General features: G+C 54.9%; 1 protein-coding gene across 1 annotated transcript in view; it reads right to left on the reverse strand.

The window, feature by feature from the left end:
• Nucleotides 1-346: 346 nt before the first annotated feature.
• HSPA12B (heat shock protein family A (Hsp70) member 12B) overlaps nucleotides 347-19237 on the reverse strand; it is a 45611-nt gene continuing 26720 nt past the window's right edge. The window contains exons 5-13 of the mRNA XM_074285509.1: nucleotides 16082-16268; nucleotides 15872-15976; nucleotides 14763-14879; nucleotides 11685-11859; nucleotides 7395-7481; nucleotides 6417-6521; nucleotides 4400-4658; nucleotides 3717-3820; nucleotides 347-2817 (exon numbers count right to left, since the gene is read on the reverse strand). Coding sequence (XP_074141610.1) covers nucleotides 2177-2817; nucleotides 3717-3820; nucleotides 4400-4658; nucleotides 6417-6521; nucleotides 7395-7481; nucleotides 11685-11859; nucleotides 14763-14879; nucleotides 15872-15976; nucleotides 16082-16268 — 1780 coding nt within the window. The 3' untranslated portion in view covers nucleotides 347-2176. The remainder of the gene's footprint in view (nucleotides 2818-3716; nucleotides 3821-4399; nucleotides 4659-6416; nucleotides 6522-7394; nucleotides 7482-11684; nucleotides 11860-14762; nucleotides 14880-15871; nucleotides 15977-16081; nucleotides 16269-19237) is intronic.

Genomic DNA, 19237 nt, shown 5'->3' on the forward strand with positions numbered 1-19237 from the left:
GGAACTCTGATGTGAGATCTTTAGAACTGTTAGAAAATGATCCCCCCCCCCCACCCCGTTCTTGGCCCACACTCCACCTTGGGAGTGGGATTACCTGCCTGGGGGATTTCAGCCACTGCTTGAGGTAGAGGTACCAGAAGTTTGTTGGAGTAATGACTTATTCTTTCTGGCAGCTATGTCCCCCTCTCCCCAGAGAAGCCCCATTACCCCCCCCAGGATGGCCTCACCCCATAATTCTACACCAGAGCTCCAGCCTGTGAGGATTGGGGATGACAGTGGTAGCCCCATCCCAGGCCTTGTCTCCCCCCCCCCCCTTCTCCCCTCATCCTCCTGCTAGGCCGCGACCTTGGGCATTAATGCTTTATTGATAATTTGGCTTTCTCTGACAGCAAACCCAGACCCCCCCACCCCCAGTTAGAAAAGCCCTGCCTGGTGGTGGGGATGGGGAATTCCTCTTGGTTGGGGGGCAGGGATCCATTTAAACCCTGGAAGCCACTTCTCAAGGATTTTTCACTGCAGGGAGATGATCCGGTCCCCTTAGGCCTGATTAAGTGCCTTGAGCCCCACCCCAGCATCCACCACCTTGTTGCCAGTGACCCTAACATTACCCCAGACAGTAAGATACTTGACTAGTAACAGTGCTCCAGCAGGTAACTGTGGAGTAACAGAATTTTCCGGCGGCCACTCCCCTACTGCTAACATCCCTCTGCTGTTAACTTGAACCCCCTGCTAATAACCTGCTTCCCGATACTCTGGTTAGCAACATCACCCTTGCTCCCTGAGCTGTGATTTCATCACTGGGGTATTCCCTCCATCATCACAGCTCACACCTGGGTCCGCCCGGCTGTGGGAGGAACTGCTGCTCTGCCTTTGGACAGTCAAGTCTCTGCTTCATTTCCTTCCGAGGCTCCACACCTGCCCAGCCACAGGCCCCACTCTGCAAACGTCCCCAACGGGGCTCTCAGGCGGCCATTGCTGCAAGCTGGGCTCGGGGCCTTTGGTGTCCCAGCACCTTGTCGTTCACTGGAGAAATCCCCATCACTGGGAGAGTGCTTTCCTTGGCGCTTGGACTGTGGGCGGCACCGAGCGGTTTCCAAATCAACGTCAGGGATGCACTGACGTCCTAACTCGGCTGACTGGCATTAGCTGCATCAGTCTGGACAACATGCATTTTTCATCCACTTGGTTTTTTCAGTGTGGATTGCTGGGCTAACTGTTCTCACTAACAATTCCCGTCCGGTCCGGGGCCATTAGGAAGCACCGGGCTGGTAACAGTCCCACGGGTTATGTTCCTGCCAGTGACGTCATTTCCCTAATTATACAGTTCTGACTAGCGCTATTACTCCTCCCCTACTGGTCAGTTACTACCATTGCATAATGGTTCCCGGCCCTCTCCCACCAGGTGCAGGGGCTTGCTTGGTCTCCCCAACATTCTCAGCCCTTTCCACGCGTCATCGCTTGCATCCTCACGTGCTTGGCCCCCGTCCCCCTCCGCGGGGGAGGAGCCCTGGGGGTCACAAAGGTCCACACCGCAGCGGGAGCTGCCCAGGAAGCCAGGCTAGTTTCTTGTTCTCCGGGGACACAGGCTGGGCCGGCACCTCAAAGCCGGGTTCATCGAGTCTCCCCCTCGGCTCTCACGGGGCAGGGTCGGCGCCGGCCCCTCCCCCGGGAGGAGCGCACCTCCGCGAGGAGGAGGGAGTCCCCAGGGCAGGGGAGGAGCACGGGGAGTCCGCTCTTAGTCCCGGGTCTCCAGGATGTCCGGGATTCCAGGATGCTGGGACCGCCCCACCCCCACCCCCATCCTCCTTACGGCTGAAGCTAACGCTGCTAACTCAGTCCGAGGGACGGCCGGCATCAGGAGCGACCTTGTTTTGCCCCGGATCTTACTGGGAATGTTTCTAGCTCATCCCCGTTACATGGAACACTTCCCTTTCCCCGGGCGGTCCCCTCCTTCCCCGGCGCCCTCCGGCCCCACCTCCAGGGCCGCCTCACGGGACGCCCGGGGCTCTGACCCTCCTCGGCCCTGAAGCCCCCCTCCCCTCCCGGGCCGGCACCGCGCCCAGCCCCGGCAGGATTTGGGACGAGGCGGGGCCTCCGGGAGAAGGGAGGGGGGTGGGACCGAGCGGGAGGAGGGAGGGGGATGGGGGGCGGGCCGGGCTCTCCCCCGGCCCCGCCCTCAGTTGGAGAGGAAGTCGATGGTGGCGCGCACGGTGCGGGAGGTGCTGACGTCCACGGCCGTGACCTTAATCTCCGTGTCCCCGAACTGCATGGAGGCGCGGATCTCGCGGCGCGCGGACGGCGCCCCCGGGGGGGCGGGCGCCAGCTCGAGGCTGAGCGCGCCGCACTTGCGCACGCCGGGGTCGGTGATGTAGCGCACGTCCTCGGCCGCGCTGCAGTAGATGTTGATGAGGATGCGCAGCTGGCCGGGCCGCGCGGGGCAGTAGCTGCGCTGCACCACCTCGCCCAGCGCCACCGACTGGTCGGCCGCCACGAAGCGCTCGAACACGTCCGTGCACCAGCTCTTGCCGTCCTTGAGCAGCAGCTTCTCGGGCGGGTGGCGGCCCGCCACGAACTTGTTCAGCACGCCCACGCCGTAGGTGAGCGGCGAGCGGCGCACGCGCACCACGCCCGGGTCCAGGCCGAAGAGCACGGCGCCCTTCAGGATGGTCAGGCCCACGTCCTGGGGGATGATGACCCGCGGGCCGCGGCCGCCCAGCGCCTCCTGCACCGCGTGCTGCAGCACGGCCGACTCGGCGAAGCCCCCCACCAGGAACAGGAACTTCACCCCCTGCACCTCGGGCCGGGCCAGCAGCTCCTCTGGGGGGAGAGGGCGGAGCCTGAGTCCCTGAGCCCCGCCCCCACCTCCCCCTCCCCCTCGGCAGCCTCCCCCTCCCCCGGGAATGGGGGGGGGAAGAAGGCACCCATGGGGGGCCACTGCTTAGTGAGCGACAGTTTGGAAAATGGTAGGAACGGAATAAGGGGAACGGGGGGGGGGGGGGGGGGCCTAGAATAGGGAGCGTCAGGGCCGGGACTGGGAGCGTCAGGGCCGGAATGAGCCCAGAACGGGGAGCGTCAGGGCCGGAATGAGCCCAGAACGGGGAGCGTCAGGGCTGGAATGAGCCCAGAACGGGGAGCGGCCTCCCCATCAGCATGAAGGGACAATGGGGCTCAGTAGCTGTTCAGAGTGTGAGCTCCTGGAGAGCAAGGACTGTTTTTGCTTGCCCTTATATCCCAGTGCTTGGCATACAGCAGGTGCTTAATAAATGCTACTTCTCAGGCTGACTTGGGTCATAGAATGCATAGTCAGCAGAGAACTTTAGGGAAGCAGAGGTCAGGTGTGGCAGGGATCTCAGAACAAAGGAGATTGTTAAATCTGGGAGGACCTTAGCCCAAGGAATGAGGAGGGGCCGTGGCCTTAGTTCCTTTGGTTGAGCCCTGTCCTTTTTACTACTAATCTGAAAACATCCCAGATTGCCGGGAAGAGACCTGGGCCTCCTGCATCACCACCCCACAACTTTTGTTTGTGGCCAGAAAAAACGACCTGACCTGCCATCCGAGCCCCAGGCCCGTCCAAGCCCCGGCCCTGTCTAAGCCCCGTCCCGCTGTCCGAGCCCCGGGCCCGTCCGAGCCCCGGGCCCGTCCAAGCCCCGGCCCCGTCTAAGCCCCGTCCCGCTGTCCGAGCCCCGGGCCCGTCCAAGCCCTGGCCCTGTCCTCACCGATGTGTTTGATGATCTGGCTGACGGTGGGCTGGAAGAGCTCGTTCATGGCTTCGCAGGACATCCTCAGCATCCCCTGGGAGGACCACTTCACAAAGTTCACGCTGCAGGGGAAGGGTGGTGACACTGAGCCCCACTGTCCCCTTCATGCTGATGGAGACCGGGGGGATTGGGGAGTGCCGGCCCCAGGCTGAGAGATTCCCGGAGACGCAGGGGGCTTTCTAGTACCCAACCCTCCCATGAGAACCCTTTCAGACCAAGATCTTGGGACCCCCAAGATAGCTGTCCCTCTGAAGCTTCTGCCTCTGAAGCAGATGCCTTTTAGGGGAGTGTGATGGGGGAATGTGCCCGGGGAGACAATCGGCTCCCAGAAAGATGGTCCCATAGTCTTCCTCAGCCATCTCCAACCAGTTCTGAGCCTTGCCACCTTCCTGCCTGTCATTTTGGATCACAGAAATTAGAGCTGACTGCGATCTTAGAGGCATCTAGCCCAATTTCATTTTACAAAATGATAAACTGAGGCCCCCAGAGGTATGGGATGTACCCTGAGTTGGGATTCGAACTCAGTTTGTGATGTCACTACTTCTCCTTCCTTCTTCCCTTTCTATCTTCCCCAAGATTTCTGAGCACATCTCTGTGCTCCCAGGGAGGAAGGAATGCCCCCCGGGACCCCCAGATCCCACCTGCTCTTGCGCAAGGCCGTCTCCACATTGTGACCCCGCTGTTTGCGGTAGAAGTCAATGAAGGAGAAGGGCAGGGAGATGTTGAGGGGACTGGCGCGATGGGGCCCAGCCGTTCGCTTGCGGGCCTCAAAGGCGATGGTCAGGTCCACCCACGCCGCTGGACGCTTGGTTTTAAAGGTGGTGATGAAGTCATCGCTGAAGATCCTGCCCAGAAGCTGCTCAAAAGCCAGGTCCACCCCAACTGCCCCATAGGGGCCCCCTGAGGAGGGAAGAATTGAGGGAGGGTTGTTCTCATCTGCTCAATTGCAAGGGCCCCTGAGAAATGGAGACTGATGCTCCGGCAGCAATGGGTACCGGAGTCTGGTCTGAGAAGGAGGCACAGACCCTGCCCCAAGCTTCTCCCCACTAATGCTTCCTTAAGCACAGATCACATCACACCATGGCCTTACTCGAGTGGGGCTGGCCACCTCTTAACCTAGGCTGCCGCCCTCTTTTCTTATTTCCTTTGAGACTCAGCTCAAACATCACCTTCTCCAGGCAGCTTTTCCCGATCCCCCAAATGCTAGTGTACTGCACTGAACTTGCATGTTCAATCTTGAACTTGAAATGGTTGAATTGGTATACGAGGAAACATGCATAGACATTTGCATATCTCCAGGGGCCGGAGCCACGATGTCATTGTAGAGGTAGTCATTGTCGCTCAGTCAGGTCCGACTTCTTGGCAAAGATCCTGGAGGGGTGGGCCAGTTCCTTCTCCAGATCATTTCACAGATGAGCAAAATAAGGCAAGCAGGGTTAAGTGACTTACCCTGGGTCCCACAGCTGGTAAGTGAGACCAGATTAGAACTCAGAAAGATAACAGTCTGTGCACTCTGCTGCCTCCTAACTGCCTCGTTCCTCTACTCATGAAATGTATAGATATATAATGTGATAATTAGTGTATTTTTAAATTGTATTTTTTTTTATATTATGTATAATAAATACACTATAGTATAGTATATATTAAATAGTATATATATTTAATGTGATAATTAGTATATTTAAATTGTATTACTTTTTATATTATATATAATAATACACTATAGTATAGTATATATTAAATAGTATATATATTTAATGTGATAATTAGTATATTTAAATTGTATTACTTTTTATATTATATATAATAAATACACTATAGTATAGTATATATTAAATAGTATATATATTTAATGTGATAATTAGTATATTTAAATTGTATTACTTTTTATATTATATATAATAAATACACTATAGTATAGTATATATTAAATAGTATATATATTTAATGTGATAATTAGTGTATTTAAATTGTATTATTTTTTATATTATATATAATAAACACACTATAGTAGAGTATATATTAAATAGTATATATATTTAATATAGATACTAAATATATACTATGTATAGCATATATAGATACTAAATATATATACTATATAGTATATAATATATATAATAAAATGTTTATATTGCATTATATTTAGCATACTGTAGCGTATATATTATATATATATAGTATATAACTATATATATATAACTATATATATATATATATATAACTATATATATATATATATATATATATAACAAATACACTTATATTATACTATATTTAGTATTCCATATAGTATCACAGAACTTCTACTCTTGATAGACTATCAGTTCCTTAAGGGCCGGGATTACTTTTTGTATATACGATACCTTGTTGGTATCCAGCACGATGCCTGGGATACAGTGGGTGCTTAATAAATGCTGGTTGGTTGCTCTCAGTTGAGCTGCTGGAAGAGACATAGGGAGGCCCTGCCCTGAAGGAACTCCTGGTCTCACTGGGTAAAGAGGTGCTCTGGAAAGGGGGCAGGCAGAGAGTGGAGGGGAGGGGGTGAAGGCGAGCTTGTAGTACGAAGTTTGGCCACGAGGGGGCAGCGTGGCCAAGGCTCTTGGCAATGCTAAGGATGGTCTATGAGTGAGCAGGGGGTCTGCCCATGGCTCTTACCCGAGGCTTTGTAGAGTTCCTTGAGCGTCCCCAAGGGCTGCTCTATCTGGTGCACGGTCAGGTCCACGGTGCCGCCCCCACAATCCGCCACGATGTAGCGGTCACCTGCAGGAGGGCTGGGTCAGGACAAGGCACAGGCCCCCCCACGTGCAGCTCTGTGTACCCGCATGCGGATGGGCCCAGTGCTGCTCCGCTGCCACCCTCAGTCCCAGGGACGCTGGCGCCGAGAAGGGCAGAGCTGGGTGGGGGAAACTAACATTTACATGGCGGCTTCCTGTTTACAAGATGACAGGGACACACAGACCCAACCTGCGCACACACGTGCACACACACCATTAGAGGGAGTGTCCGGTTCTCGTCACTCCCCCACGCCGGTCATGGGGTCCCAAGTCTGCAGTCTCCCATCCCACCTCCTTTAGCGGCTGAGCCTGGAACCTCTGAGATTCCCCCGAGATCTGAGTGAGTCCTGCCTCTGCCTCCCGCAGGGTGGGGCCTGTTTCTCTCTGATTGTTCTGGGCCCTGGGGTAAGAGACCCCCAGGGCCGGGGGCCGGGAGCTGTTCCATGAAGGACAGGGAAGATGGGGACAGAAGTCTTGTTGGGGACATAAGGGAGGAGAGATGGGGATATGAAGGCGAGGGCCCCCTTGGGAAAGAACACAAGAGGGGGAACCTCTCACTATATTTCTCTCCCAGCCCATGCTCTGGATGGATGTTTGCGGAACCGTCCGAACTGAGAAGCCTGACAGGGACCCCGAGGAGGTCCCCAACGGCCAACAGCTCGTGCCCCATCCGCATGTCTGTTTTTGACAGACCTAGGCTGGCAGCTTCCCAGGGGCAGGGTGTGAGGACTGAGCCCCCGGTGACAGTGCCCTGGATCTCTGTGTGGATGGGGGTACCGAACAGCCCCTCCTGCTTCCACTCACGTTTGCCCGGAGCGGCCCAGCCCTCCCCCCGGGACCCTTCCCCAGCCGTTCCTACCTGCCTGCATCTCTGCCCACAGCTCTCCCACGCCCGACTCCACCAGGAAGGTCCGGCTGTGGCGCGATCTTCGAAGCTGTTCCCTGGCTGGGATGGAGAGATCGGGTGGTCAGAGAGAACCCAGGGCTCGGGTCTGGCTTGATTCCACACCCAAATCCAGCCTTGATAAACCAGGTCTCTCCTTCAGCCAGATCTTTTCTCCCCAAGAGTCTGACAAGACCAACGCTTCAGTTAGAGGAGTGGAACACAAATGTGCAGTTTCAGATACTGGGGTGGCTCTGACTTGGTATTCACAAAGGCCTTGGAGTGATTTGGCCCAACATCATTTCACAGATGAGGAAACTGAGGCCGGAGAGAGTCAATGACCTGCCCGGGGTCATACAATCTGCAAGAAGCTCTTCGGAGGGGCAGGGACCCCTGCTGGTGCTTCATATCACGCAGCCTCCCATTTCACTTTGGGGCGCACTGGTCTGACGGCCTAGCTTCAAAATCTCCCCAGGAAACACCGCTTTCCCGCCTCACCTCGCCCCAAATTTGATCCCAATCCCCGCCTCCGCCTTATCTCTTCCCCAGCCAGCCCCGGCTCACAGTTGTCATTTGAACTTATTGGCTAAATTTCCTAATTTCTGGAATAAGGCTGAGCAAGAAAAAGAAAAGGTTCCCCACTTGATTTTTCTAGAATTCCCTAAGTAGTTTCACAGTAAAACAAGGGTAATTTTGCTTCATTCAGCTAAATTTTCTAATTTCTGGACACAACTAACAACCCCCAAATAAGGAGCCGGGATGTGACGGCCTCCGAGTGCCCGTCCAGCCCCGAGCCTGGGGCCTGTTTCTCTCCCCACTCCAGGGCTTCCTCTCAGGCCCATGAACTCTCCAGGCTCACCCCTCAATAGGGAAAGAGAGACATTCCTCGGAGGACCACTGCCCCCCAGTTCCACCAGGCTCCGGGTCCCAGTGTCTTCTGGTACCAAGAATACAATGACCTTTTCTATTATAAGGTGTTGCTCTGGCCAGGAGGGGGCAGTGCCAATGTACCAAAGGAGCCCTCTGCCCCCCAGGGGCCCAACTTCCCAAGGTGGTTCTAGGGGGAGGAGATGTGAGTTTTATATGATAGATATGTATATAATATAGATAGATGGATGGTGGATGTGGAGAGAGAGCCAGAGTCAGAGACACAGAGACAGACTCAGAGAGATAGAGAGAGAGGAGAGACAGAGAGAGAGAGAGAAACCGAGACACAGACAGGAGAGAAAGAGGTGAGAGGAAAAGAGACAGAGAGACAGAAAGAGAAAGTAGATAAGCACAAGGAGGTGATGCAGTGGATAGAGTGCCAGCCTAGAATCAGGAAGACTCATTTCCCTGGATTCACATTTTGCCTCAGGCACTTATTTTGTGATCCTGGGCAAGTCACTTCACCCTGTTTACCTCAGTTTCTTTATCTGTAAAACAAACTGGGGAAGGATGTGGTGAACCCCTCCAGGATCTTTGTCAAGATCACAGAAGTCAAGAAGGTCACAGAGTCAGACAAGACCGAACAACAGCAAGAGAAGCGGACATTATCTGGACCCAAGATTGCGCTGGTCTCGGGAGCCCCCGTTCAGGAAGCTCCCCGTATAAGCGAAATGTGTGCAGGACAGATTGGATGTGACCCTCAGAGAGGAAGACTCATCAGGAGGGGAGCAGCCAGGGCTTCTTGAAGAAGGCTCGGCTTGGCCGGAGACTGGGAGGAAGCCGAGGAAGGGAGGAGGCAGAGATGAGGAGGGAGCACATTCCATGCAAGGGGATTCCCCCCCCCTGCGACAAGGGCCAGAGTGGGGGATGGGGCGTCTCGTGTCTCTGGCTCATGGAGGACTGGTGGACTGGGAGGTGGGAGAACCCTGCAAGGGATCAGGTCATTGGGGCTTCGTAAGCATGAAATAAACCAAAGGACGGTGAAAATAATGGGATCACGGCCCCTGAAATCTACCTGTGGATCCCAGTAGGAACCCTTGCTCCAGAGTTCCCTCTGGCCACAGAGCATGTGTCCGAACCTGGATCTGGCACAGGTTTCCGTGACTCGGAGGCTGGCTCTCTATTCATTATCCCACAATCCCCCCCTTCCCTCACCCCCCCCCCCCCCATTGACTGTATTTCTGTGGTCAGAACCCAGTGTGGCCAGCAGGTGGGGCAGAGGAGCTGAGCGCCACTGAACAATTCCAGCATCCCAGGGGTTAGATTGCAAAAGCTCAGGCTAAAAGATTTCTCCCGTTTCTCTCCAAAAGCTCAGGATAAAAGACTTTTCCTGTTCTTTCCAAAAACTTAAGATAAAGGACCTTCTCCTGTTCTGTCCCAAAGCTTAGAATAAAGGACTCTCCAGCTCTCTCCAAGTTTCTTGATTCTATAGAAAGGGAGCTGAGGTCCCTGGTGGGGGCGGGGGGAACCTTCAGCTTGTTAGGGGCAGAGGTGGGGCGTTGGTGTCCAAATGGGCTGGGTGGGCACCAGCTGGACATCACGGGAAAGGGTTAAAAACCAAACCAAAACCCGTTTGGGAGAGCCAGTGGACGTCTCTGTCACTGACCGGAATCTGGGGGGGTGACGCTTTAGAACCCTCCGGAAACGGTCCCTGCCCCCTCTCTCCTCAGGAGAGCTGGGCCCACATCCAAAATCCCACAGGTGCTCCTGCTGTAGGGGGAGCTGGGATGAGCGACGCCCTCCCCCTCCCCTTCTCCCTCTCAGCCCATCCATCCCCAGGAGGCCGACCACTAGGCTGCTTTTCCTTCCCTCCAGGAAAAGAGTCAACCAGGCTCGGCTCGTCTGTCCCCCTTCCCCACCGAGGACACAGACTCTAGTGGGCAGTTTCCCCTCTGAGGGGAAGGAGCACCTTGGCAGCCAAGGCCTGGCACCCTAGCCCTGCCACACACGGCTCACGGGCCACTTGATTGCCCAACTAATAGTAACGCAAGCAGCTAATATGGATATAAGCTTTAAGGGTTACAGGCCCTCTGCAGAGACTGTATTTTGGATCCTGAGGTACTACAGATGGCATCCCCAAGTGACAAATGAAGAAACCGAGACTCAGAGAGGTCCTGTGGTTTGCCCACTCTCACTAAATCTCAGTTTCCCCCTCTGTTAAATGGAGATAATAGTAACCTTGTTCCCTATCTCACGTAGCTGCTGTGAGGAGCACAGGATGTTTATAAAAAGTTATTGTGATTAAATCACTTCAGACTCCCTGTGGCCCCATCTGAGGTTCTCTGGGCACAGATACTGGAGTGGTTTGCCATTTATTTCTCCAGCTCATTTTACAGATGAGGAAACTGAGGCACAGACTGGTTAAGTGACAAAGTCAAATTCCTCTTCCATATGGGAGCTCTTCAAATACTTCAAGATTGCTATCCCAGCCCCTCCCCTTCCAAAGCCTCTTTTCTAGGCCGAACACCTCAAATTCTTTTAATTGAACCAGGTATGACAAGGTCTACCCCAGCCTCTACAGTGGCCCTTCCTCCTCGCTGAGTTCCTAACCGCTGAAGGAAATGCCCGGACATTCACTGACTCAGAGTTTTACTCCTGACTCTGTGATCTTTTCTACTTTAAGTTCCTTTTCTCCTTTCTTTCCCAATCCCTTAAGTGTTTCCCCATCCCCTGCCTCTATTTCACTGTTTCTATCTACCTCTATCTTTCTCTTTTTCTCTGTCTCCCTCTTTGTGTCTCTGTCTCTTTCTGTTTCTCTCTGTCTCTCTGTGTATGTCTCTGTCTCTCTCTGTCTCTCTCTCTGTCTCTGTCTCTCTCTGTCTCTGTCTGTTTCTTTCTGTCTCTCTCTGTCTCCCTCTCTGTCTCTGTCTCTGTTTCTCTCTGCATTTCTGTCTCCCTCTCTGTCTCTGTTTCTCTCTACGTTTCTGTCTCTCTCTCTTTCTCTCTGTCTCTCCATCCACCTATCTTTTGGAGACATCTCCTCTAATTCCCTCATTTTCCAGTTTCTGAAACAAGGAAAGTCAGAGGTGCCCAGTTCACGCAGGCCGTCAGCAGGCTCCTCATTCTGTTTTATGTAATTATTCTTGGAGCCCTCTTGTTGGGTTTTACATTTATTTCTATTGAATCTCACCTCCTCAGTTGGTCCCAATGTTCTGGGCTGCCTCGGTCCTTCGGGATCCTGACTCTATCCTCCCTCTGCCCCCCTTGCAATGGCTGACTCGCCCAACCAGCGCCTTTTATCCAAGCCACTGGTAAAACTTTATCCAAGGGGCTTGCACAAGGCTGAGGACCGGTCCGCAGGGTCAGAAACGGGCCATCAGGCTCTGTCCCCACTCTCACCTTGGCGGAAGCTGGAGTCGATAGAACGCCGCTCGCCCAGGAAGCCATTGGACACTGGGCGGCAGCTCAGGTCGATGAGCTGGTGGAGACGCAGCTTCCGACAGTAGATGGAAGCAGCTTCGGGTTCTAGGGCGATGAGGAGCTGCTCGGGATCCTCGGGCGACACTAGGCCCGCCTGGAAGAAGAAGGGGAGTGTTAGTGTAGAGAAGCTGGAGTAAAACCTACAAAGCGTGACCGATCTGCAGGAGCCAGGGGTGGCCATCATGATGCCAGAAAACAGTTAACGAGGGGCGCTATGTTCGCTGAAAGATGCTCTTAATAATGAAATAAAAGGGGCAGCTAGTTGGCACAGTGGACAGAGCACCAGCCCTTTAGTCCGGAGGACGAGTTCAAATTTGGTCTTAAGACATTTAACATTTTCTTCCTGGGTGACCCTGGGCAAGTCACTTAACCCCAATTGCCTCAGCGGGAGGAAAAAAATAATAAAATAATGAAATAATAGGAGCAGCTAAGTGGTGCAGTGGATAGAGCACCAGCGAGGAAGCTGAGCTCTGTGACCCTGGGCAAGGCCACTTTACCCTGTTTCCTTCTATTTCCTTTTTTTTTTTTTTTTTTTTTTTTTTTAATTTAGAGCTCTTTTATTTTCAAAACACATGCACGGATAATTTTCCAGCACTGACCCTGTAAAACCTCGTGTTCCAAATTTTCTCCTCCTTCCCCCCACTTCCTCCCCTAGATGGAAAGTAATCTAATATATATTAAACATGGTAAAATGTACGTTCAATCCAATATATGTATACATTCTGTTTCCTTATCTACAAAATGGGCTGGAGAAGGAAATGGCGAATGGACATTCTTGCCAAGACAACCCCAAAGGGGATTACAAGAGGGGGACACAACTGAACAACGGCTGAGACCAACCTCTTCGTTTGACCGAAGAAGCCGGGCTCCCGAGAGGGAAAGGTCGGCCATGGCCGTACCAGCAGGGACTGGGAGAGCTGGGGCTCCAGCCTGGATGGAGAATCTGGCAGCATCACCCGGCTAATTAAGGGACTGGAGCGTTCTGGGGTTGGGGTGAGAGCCATCAGGCTAACCACCACGGGGGATGAGGCCGGTCTTCTTGGATGACTATCCGCCATTTTGCCTCCTCCTTCCCAGCAATCACTTATTCTCTCCTGGCTCTGAGGGGGAAGCTTTTGCCTTCTCTGACCAGGCCTGCCTGACAAGGGCCTCCACTCCCTGCCCCCCCTCCCCCCCGCCCCACAGCCAGCTTTCCCATCTTTCCTCCTCGAATACAAACTTGGGGAGGGGAGGGCTGGCTGATATCCGTGCCCCCTTAGCACTCAGTACAGTGTCTGGCACACAGCGTTTGACAAATGCCCGCTTTGCCCGCTTAACTCTTATTTATCTATTTTGTGTATCGTCTGTCAGCTGTCTTAATGTCTATCATCCATCAGTCCCCACCTCCCATCCCGCTCAGGGCCGGGCCGTGTCCCCTCAGAACAGGGGTAGCAAAGACCACCACTTCCGTCTGAGGGGAACCCATCTCTGCCAGCCAGCTGGGGCCTTCCAGGGGCAAGTTCCCCATGCTGAGGCAGAGGGATGGCTGCAAAGGCCTCCCCGGCTCCTTCCAGCAGGTCCTGGGACTCTCTTTGGAACTCACAACTTCTAATGTTTCTGGGAATGTCCCGCAGTTCTGAGGGATCCCCCCTGAATTCCTTCGGGCGGTGGGGTGTGGGGGTGTGGGGGCTGAGGGCAGCTCTCTGATTAGATCTTTAGCAGACACTTTCCTCAGAGGTCCTGGCCCTTTTCGAACTGAGATTTCCTTGGAACAATGTGGGAGTAAAAGCCACCGAGGGGCTGAGTCTGCAAGTGCCGGCCGGGAGGAGGGTGTTTGTTTCTGGCCTGGATACAGGCAATGGTTCTCATCCCTTGGACAGGCCTGAGGCGGAGGCCCTGGGGGAGGCTGGAGGCTCTGGGGCTGAGCCTCCTCACCAGCCAGAAACCTTAACCCTTTCTGGCTCCCATCACTTGCCTCTATTGCGCAATCCCTGGGCCCTAAGTTAAGGACTTTTTTCCCAGACAGATACCCTGGGTGTGTGTAGGACAGTTATACCAGCCTCCTAGGGCAGGACTGGGTGGGACTCACCCCGTCCCATCTCCCTCCCTCCCTCCCTCCCTCCCTCCTCCCTCCCTCCCTCTCTTCCTTCCTTCCTTCCTTCCTTCCTTCCTTCCTTCCTTCCTTCCTTCCTCCCTCCCTCCCTCCCTCCCTCCCTCCCTCCCTCCCTCCTTCCTTCCTTCCTTCCTTCCTTCCTTCCTTCCTTCCTTCCTTCCTTCCTTCCTTCCTTCCTTCCTTCCTTCCTTCCTCCTTCCTTCCTCCTTCCTTCCTTCCCTCCCTCCCTCCCTTCCTCCCTCTCTTCCTTCCTTCCTTCCTTCCTTCCTTCCTTCCTTCCTTCCTTCCTTCCTTCCTTCCTTCCTTCCTTCCTTCCTTCCTTCCTTCCTTCCTTCCTCCCTCTCTTCCTTCCTTCCTTCCTTCCTTTCTTCCTTCCTTCCTTCCTTCCTGCCTGCCTGCCTGCCTTCCTTCCTTCCTGCCTTCCTTCCTCCCTCCTTCTCTCCCTCCCTCTGTGTACAAAGAGTGGTCTAATACCTTCCATTTTTATTTTTCTTCTCTGGATTTTCCCTAGCCCCATGAAATGTTACCTATAAAACTATTGATCATCCGAGGCTCTTCATATCCTACTCAACCCAGGAAGGCAGAGCAAGAGAGAGGGGAGCTCCCTAACTTCTTGGAGGTGAAAGTGGGAGCCTTGGACCTTGCCCTTAGTCCCAGGTGACATGCCCACATTTCCAGATGCCTCTTTCCCTGGTCTTTGCTGACCATCACCACCCTGGCTGACCTCCAATTTACAAATGGAAAACAGAGGCAGGCAGAGATTCAGAGACTAGTCCAGGTTCACACTGCTGGTAAATGTGGGAGGCAGGACTGGAACTCAGATCTTCTGGACGCTGCTTTGTCTCCGACAGGACAGGCCTTCTGGGGGCCTCTGTGTGGAACTGCTCCCCACTCCCCTGACTCACCAGGTAGGCAGCTTCTCTCATGAATTGCTTGGCTGGCTGCTTCCAGATGGCAGGGACGGTGAGCACCCAGCGGATGGCATTCCTTTCTGGCAGGGACGGGCACTGTTCCCTGAGCTCCTGGATTCCAGCCCAGGGATTTTGGGGGAAGGAGGGAGGGAAAGAGAGGAAATCAGCATCGTAGCACACAGAACCCCTTCATTTTACATATGGGGAAACTGAGGGGAGGAGAGACAGAGCTGGGATTCAAAATGAGGCCCCGGGAGTCTCTGTCCAGCACAGCCTGCCTTTGGAGTCTCTGGTTCAGCCCCCTGCCCGTGCCCGTTTCAGAGCCGAAGAAGCGGCTCACACTCGCTGCGGGAGGGACGGCCTCTGCGGCCCTGGAGAGCACGGCCGGGTCCCAGGAAGGGCTTCTCCCGCTGGCTTGGGAGACTGGTCCCAGTCCCATTTCCGTATCCCTGTGTGGGTCTACGTGTGTGTGTGTGGCAGCAGCCTCTCAGGGTTGTAGCCAGGATCAAACATGGCAAGTGCTTTGCAAATCTCATAATCACTAAGTAGAGCCTCACAGCAAACCTGGGAGATTATAATCTATTTTATAGATTACAATGTATATAATACAGATTATGTATAACAGGATAATATAATTAGTGGTTTTGATTAACCTCAGTTCCTCCAGCTCCATTTTACAGATGGGGAACTGAGGTGAAGCGACTTGCCCGGCCTCACACAGGTAGAGAGTGAAAGGCAGTGCTCCTAAAAATGGGAGTCAGGAAATCCAGTGACTTTGGGAAGACTGGGGTGGGCACTAAAAGGAGTCCTCCCAAGGCCAGGAAGCAGGATTTGAACTCGCTGCTCACTCTAAATTATGGCCTGTGGAGGCACTCCCGTATTCTTTCAGTCCCTCCTCCCCATACAGCCATCCAACGGACGGATGCCCGGAGACAGGGGGATGGATGCAATGACCTCTGGGAGAGCTGTCCGCCTATTAAGCCGTCAAAGGCGCGGAGGTCTCGGTCTGGGTATCAGTCTCAGTGGGGCGGGCAGACGGGAGAAGGGGAGGCCCAGCTCACTCTCCCTCGCCCCCAAATCCCGGGGCCGCAGGGAAGGGTCACCTGCACAGCGTGCTTCTTGAAGAATCTCAGCGCGTGGGCGAACACGTCGAGGGCGGGCATCTTCTTCCCGTTCACAGCCTCCAGCTCGGTCTTCATGGTGAGGTCCTGGGGTGGGCAGTGACGCAAGGTCAGGGAAGACCCCCTCCCTCTGCTGAGCCCCCCCTCAGATTTCCCCTCTCAGCCCCTCCCCGGCCCCGCCTCCCGACTCACACTGGTGCTGTGGATCTTCATCTTGAACTTCTCAAAGTAGAGCCAGTCTCGGGCCTCCTCGGGGTCCAGGTCGTGGTAGTAGTCCCTGGCGGTGTAGCCGAAGCTGTGGAAGGCTCCCTCCGGGGTCAGCAGCAGGCAGGTGGGCGTCTTCTGGTGGGCCACTCCCGGGTCCCCGCCCTCCCACTTCCTGGGGCGGGAGGGAGGCCAGTCAGCTTGGCCTGGAGTCCCGGACCCCGAGCCCCGCTCCCTGACCCGGCCCGGAGCCCCCAGCCCTGGGCTGGCCCCGGAGCCTCGGACCCTGGAGCCTCGGACCCCGGAGCCCCCAGCCCTGGGCCGGCCCCGGAGCCCCGGAGCCTCGGAGCCTCGGACCCTGGAGCCCCCAGCCCTGGGCCGGCCCCGGAGCCTCGGACCCTGGAGCCCCCAGCCCTGGGCCGGTCCCGGAGCCTCGGCTGACCTTCCTCTCCCCATCTCCTCCTTTTTTTTCTGTCTCTCTGCGCTAACTAGGGATGAAGGGACCTGGGTGGGATTCCAGTGAGGCAGCTGCGGGGAGCCGGGCCCGGCGCACCGAGGCTAGCCGAGACTGGGTGGGGCTATTCTGGGAAAGGGAGCGACCTGTCATGGGCCCATCCATCGGGGCTTGGGAGAGAGGCGCCCCGGACCGAAGCCCTGTTGCACCCAAGCTTCTCCCCCTTCCCTCCCCCCGCCATTTCTTTCGGGCTCCCCTCCCCTCTCTCTAGCTTCCCAAGGCTTCTTCCACAGACCCCCCCCCTTTGGCGGTTCCCATTTGGGGGCTCTCTTTTGGGCCTAGCCCCTTGGCCCCGGGCGCATCGCCAAGAAAAGTCTGCCCCCGAGCGGCCGTCCTCCCCTGGGAGCTTTGCCCCACGTCAGGATCTGTAGAACTGGGATTGGGGCAGTGGGGGGAGGAGGGGGGATGGAGGGGGAGATGAGGTCGGGAAGACCTGGGACGAGATCCGCTCAGGACGGCCTAAGGTTGGGCCCGTCCTACAGCTCAGCACGGGGCCCATTTCCACTGGAACAACGTGGGTTCGACAAACATCATGTGCGGTCTCTGTGTGTGAGAGCACGCGTGCCTGCAGGGTCATCATGCGTGTGCCCGTGTGCAGAGCACTGGGCATGTACGCTTCTGCAGGTTCGTGCACACGTTTGTGCACGTGTGTCTGTGTGTGCATGGGCGTGTGAACACGCTTCTATTTCAGGGCTCGGAGGATTGAGGCAGCTGGGAGGGGGCACAGGAAGACTGTGTCTCACGGCGCTGGCTGGGGGAGGGGGGAGGGAGCTGGGCCTCGCCTCCCGTCCGCCCTGATGGTCCCAGCATCGCGCGAGCCTCGGTCCTGGGCTCTCCTGGGGACGGTCTCGTGCTCCCCACATAACAATAACGGGCTTTTCCAGAATCCCCATCAGCAGCCCCAATTCTACAGCGCAGTAAGGTTGGTCCAGTGACTTCTAGACATGATCTTACTCCATTCTTACAGTAACCCCGGAGACAGGGGCTGGGATTATTCTCATTTTGCAGATGAGAAGACTGAGGCCGAGTGAAATAAAATTTTCTTAGGGTTGTACACCTGGTAAACGCTGAAGGCAGAATTCAAACTCAGGTCTCCCTGGCTCCAAAAGCAGCGCTCAAACCACAGCTCCCTTCAAGCTGCCCACATAGTGGATTGGACGCCACAGCCTCAGTTCCCTCATCTGTAGATTGGGAACAATAATATCTAAAGTATTCCCTTATGCAGCATGCATGAGGATCCGGGACTGACTAGGGTTCCCTTATTTGTTTGTTTGTTTGTTTTGTGCTGAGGCAATTGGGGTTAAGTGACTTGCCCGGGTCACACAGCCAGGAAGTGTGAAGTGTCTGAGATCCTCCTGACTCCAGGGCTGGTGCTCCATCCACTGCGCCACCCAGCCGCCCCCTTCCCTTATGTTAAAGATGAGCAAATTGAGGCGCGGAGGTATTAAGTGGCTTGCTCTGCGCCAGACCGGGAGCAATTATCCAGGCGGGATTTGAGGCCTGGCCTCTCCGGCCTCTCCACTCTCCCATCTGTCCTGCCTGGCCCTGAACTGGGCACACAGCAGGTGCTTCGTGCTCCCTGCATGGTGCTACGCGGGGTACGAGGGGCTGAAGCTGGAAGAGGCCTGTGTGACAGACCGGCTCCATCCAGCTGTGCGGTGGGAGGGGCCAGAGAGACACAATGAGAAAGTGCCGGCCGACATCTGGATCCAGGCAGCGGGCGAGAGGAAGGAAGCGGGACAGGGAAGTGACCCCAGCTTGGGGTCAGTGTGGATGTGAGCGAGTGCTGGGGCGGGCTGAGGTCGGGAACAATGGACTCCTGGGGAAGGGCGGTGGGGGCGGGGCTGGGATCTGGGGTCCTGGGTGGCTGCTGGGATGGAAGAGGAGCAAGGTTACCCAATCCGCCTTAGCATCTGGAGGATACAGACCGGGAGGAGGCCCGGGAAACAGTTTAGAAACGGGTTATTCAGCCAATAAGCCTGAGCCCTCAAGTTCAGGTCACTGCCCTCACCTCCGCGCCGCCCTCCGTTGTGGCATGGGGTTTTGGGGGTGGGCAGGAAGCCCCCCAGCAGGCTCCGCTTCTCTCCCCCCATTATCTAACCGTTCACACTAACCAAGGACGGAAGCAGGGGCAGGTGAGGGAACGGCTCAGGAAGGGCAAGTGACTTGACAAAGTCATATAGGTAAGTGACCTTCCGGGGTAGCGCTTACACTTGGGGCCTCCCCTTCCAAGGCCCCACTGCCCCAGCCCTGGAGCTAGATGGGAAACCGCTGTCCCCAATGGCCAGGGAGGCGAAAACTCTTATTTGATATTCCCATAGATTATGTAGAAGATGATGTTCTTCTTTTCCTTTTTAAAAAGTCTTCATTATTCTGAACTGAACAAAACCAGCATTTCTAGAGCATCAAATAGAAAAAAGCTGATTGTCCATAAAGCTGCAAATCTAGCACGTGTAATTTGTTATTCCTTTTAAATGTCTAATGAAGTTGTCATGTCATTTTTTTTTTTTAATTTCCCCTTTTATTCTCCCCTCCCCAAGCCCCTAGCCCTAGGGTTGGCTGCCTTTAATAACGTATAGAATATTGTCTATACAGTATATTATAAGGTTGGTTTCTTGGGCTGGGCTTCC

Source organism: Sminthopsis crassicaudata, chromosome 2 (genome assembly GCF_048593235.1).
Source record: "Sminthopsis crassicaudata isolate SCR6 chromosome 2, ASM4859323v1, whole genome shotgun sequence".
NCBI classification, from domain to species: domain Eukaryota; kingdom Metazoa; phylum Chordata; class Mammalia; order Dasyuromorphia; family Dasyuridae; genus Sminthopsis; species Sminthopsis crassicaudata.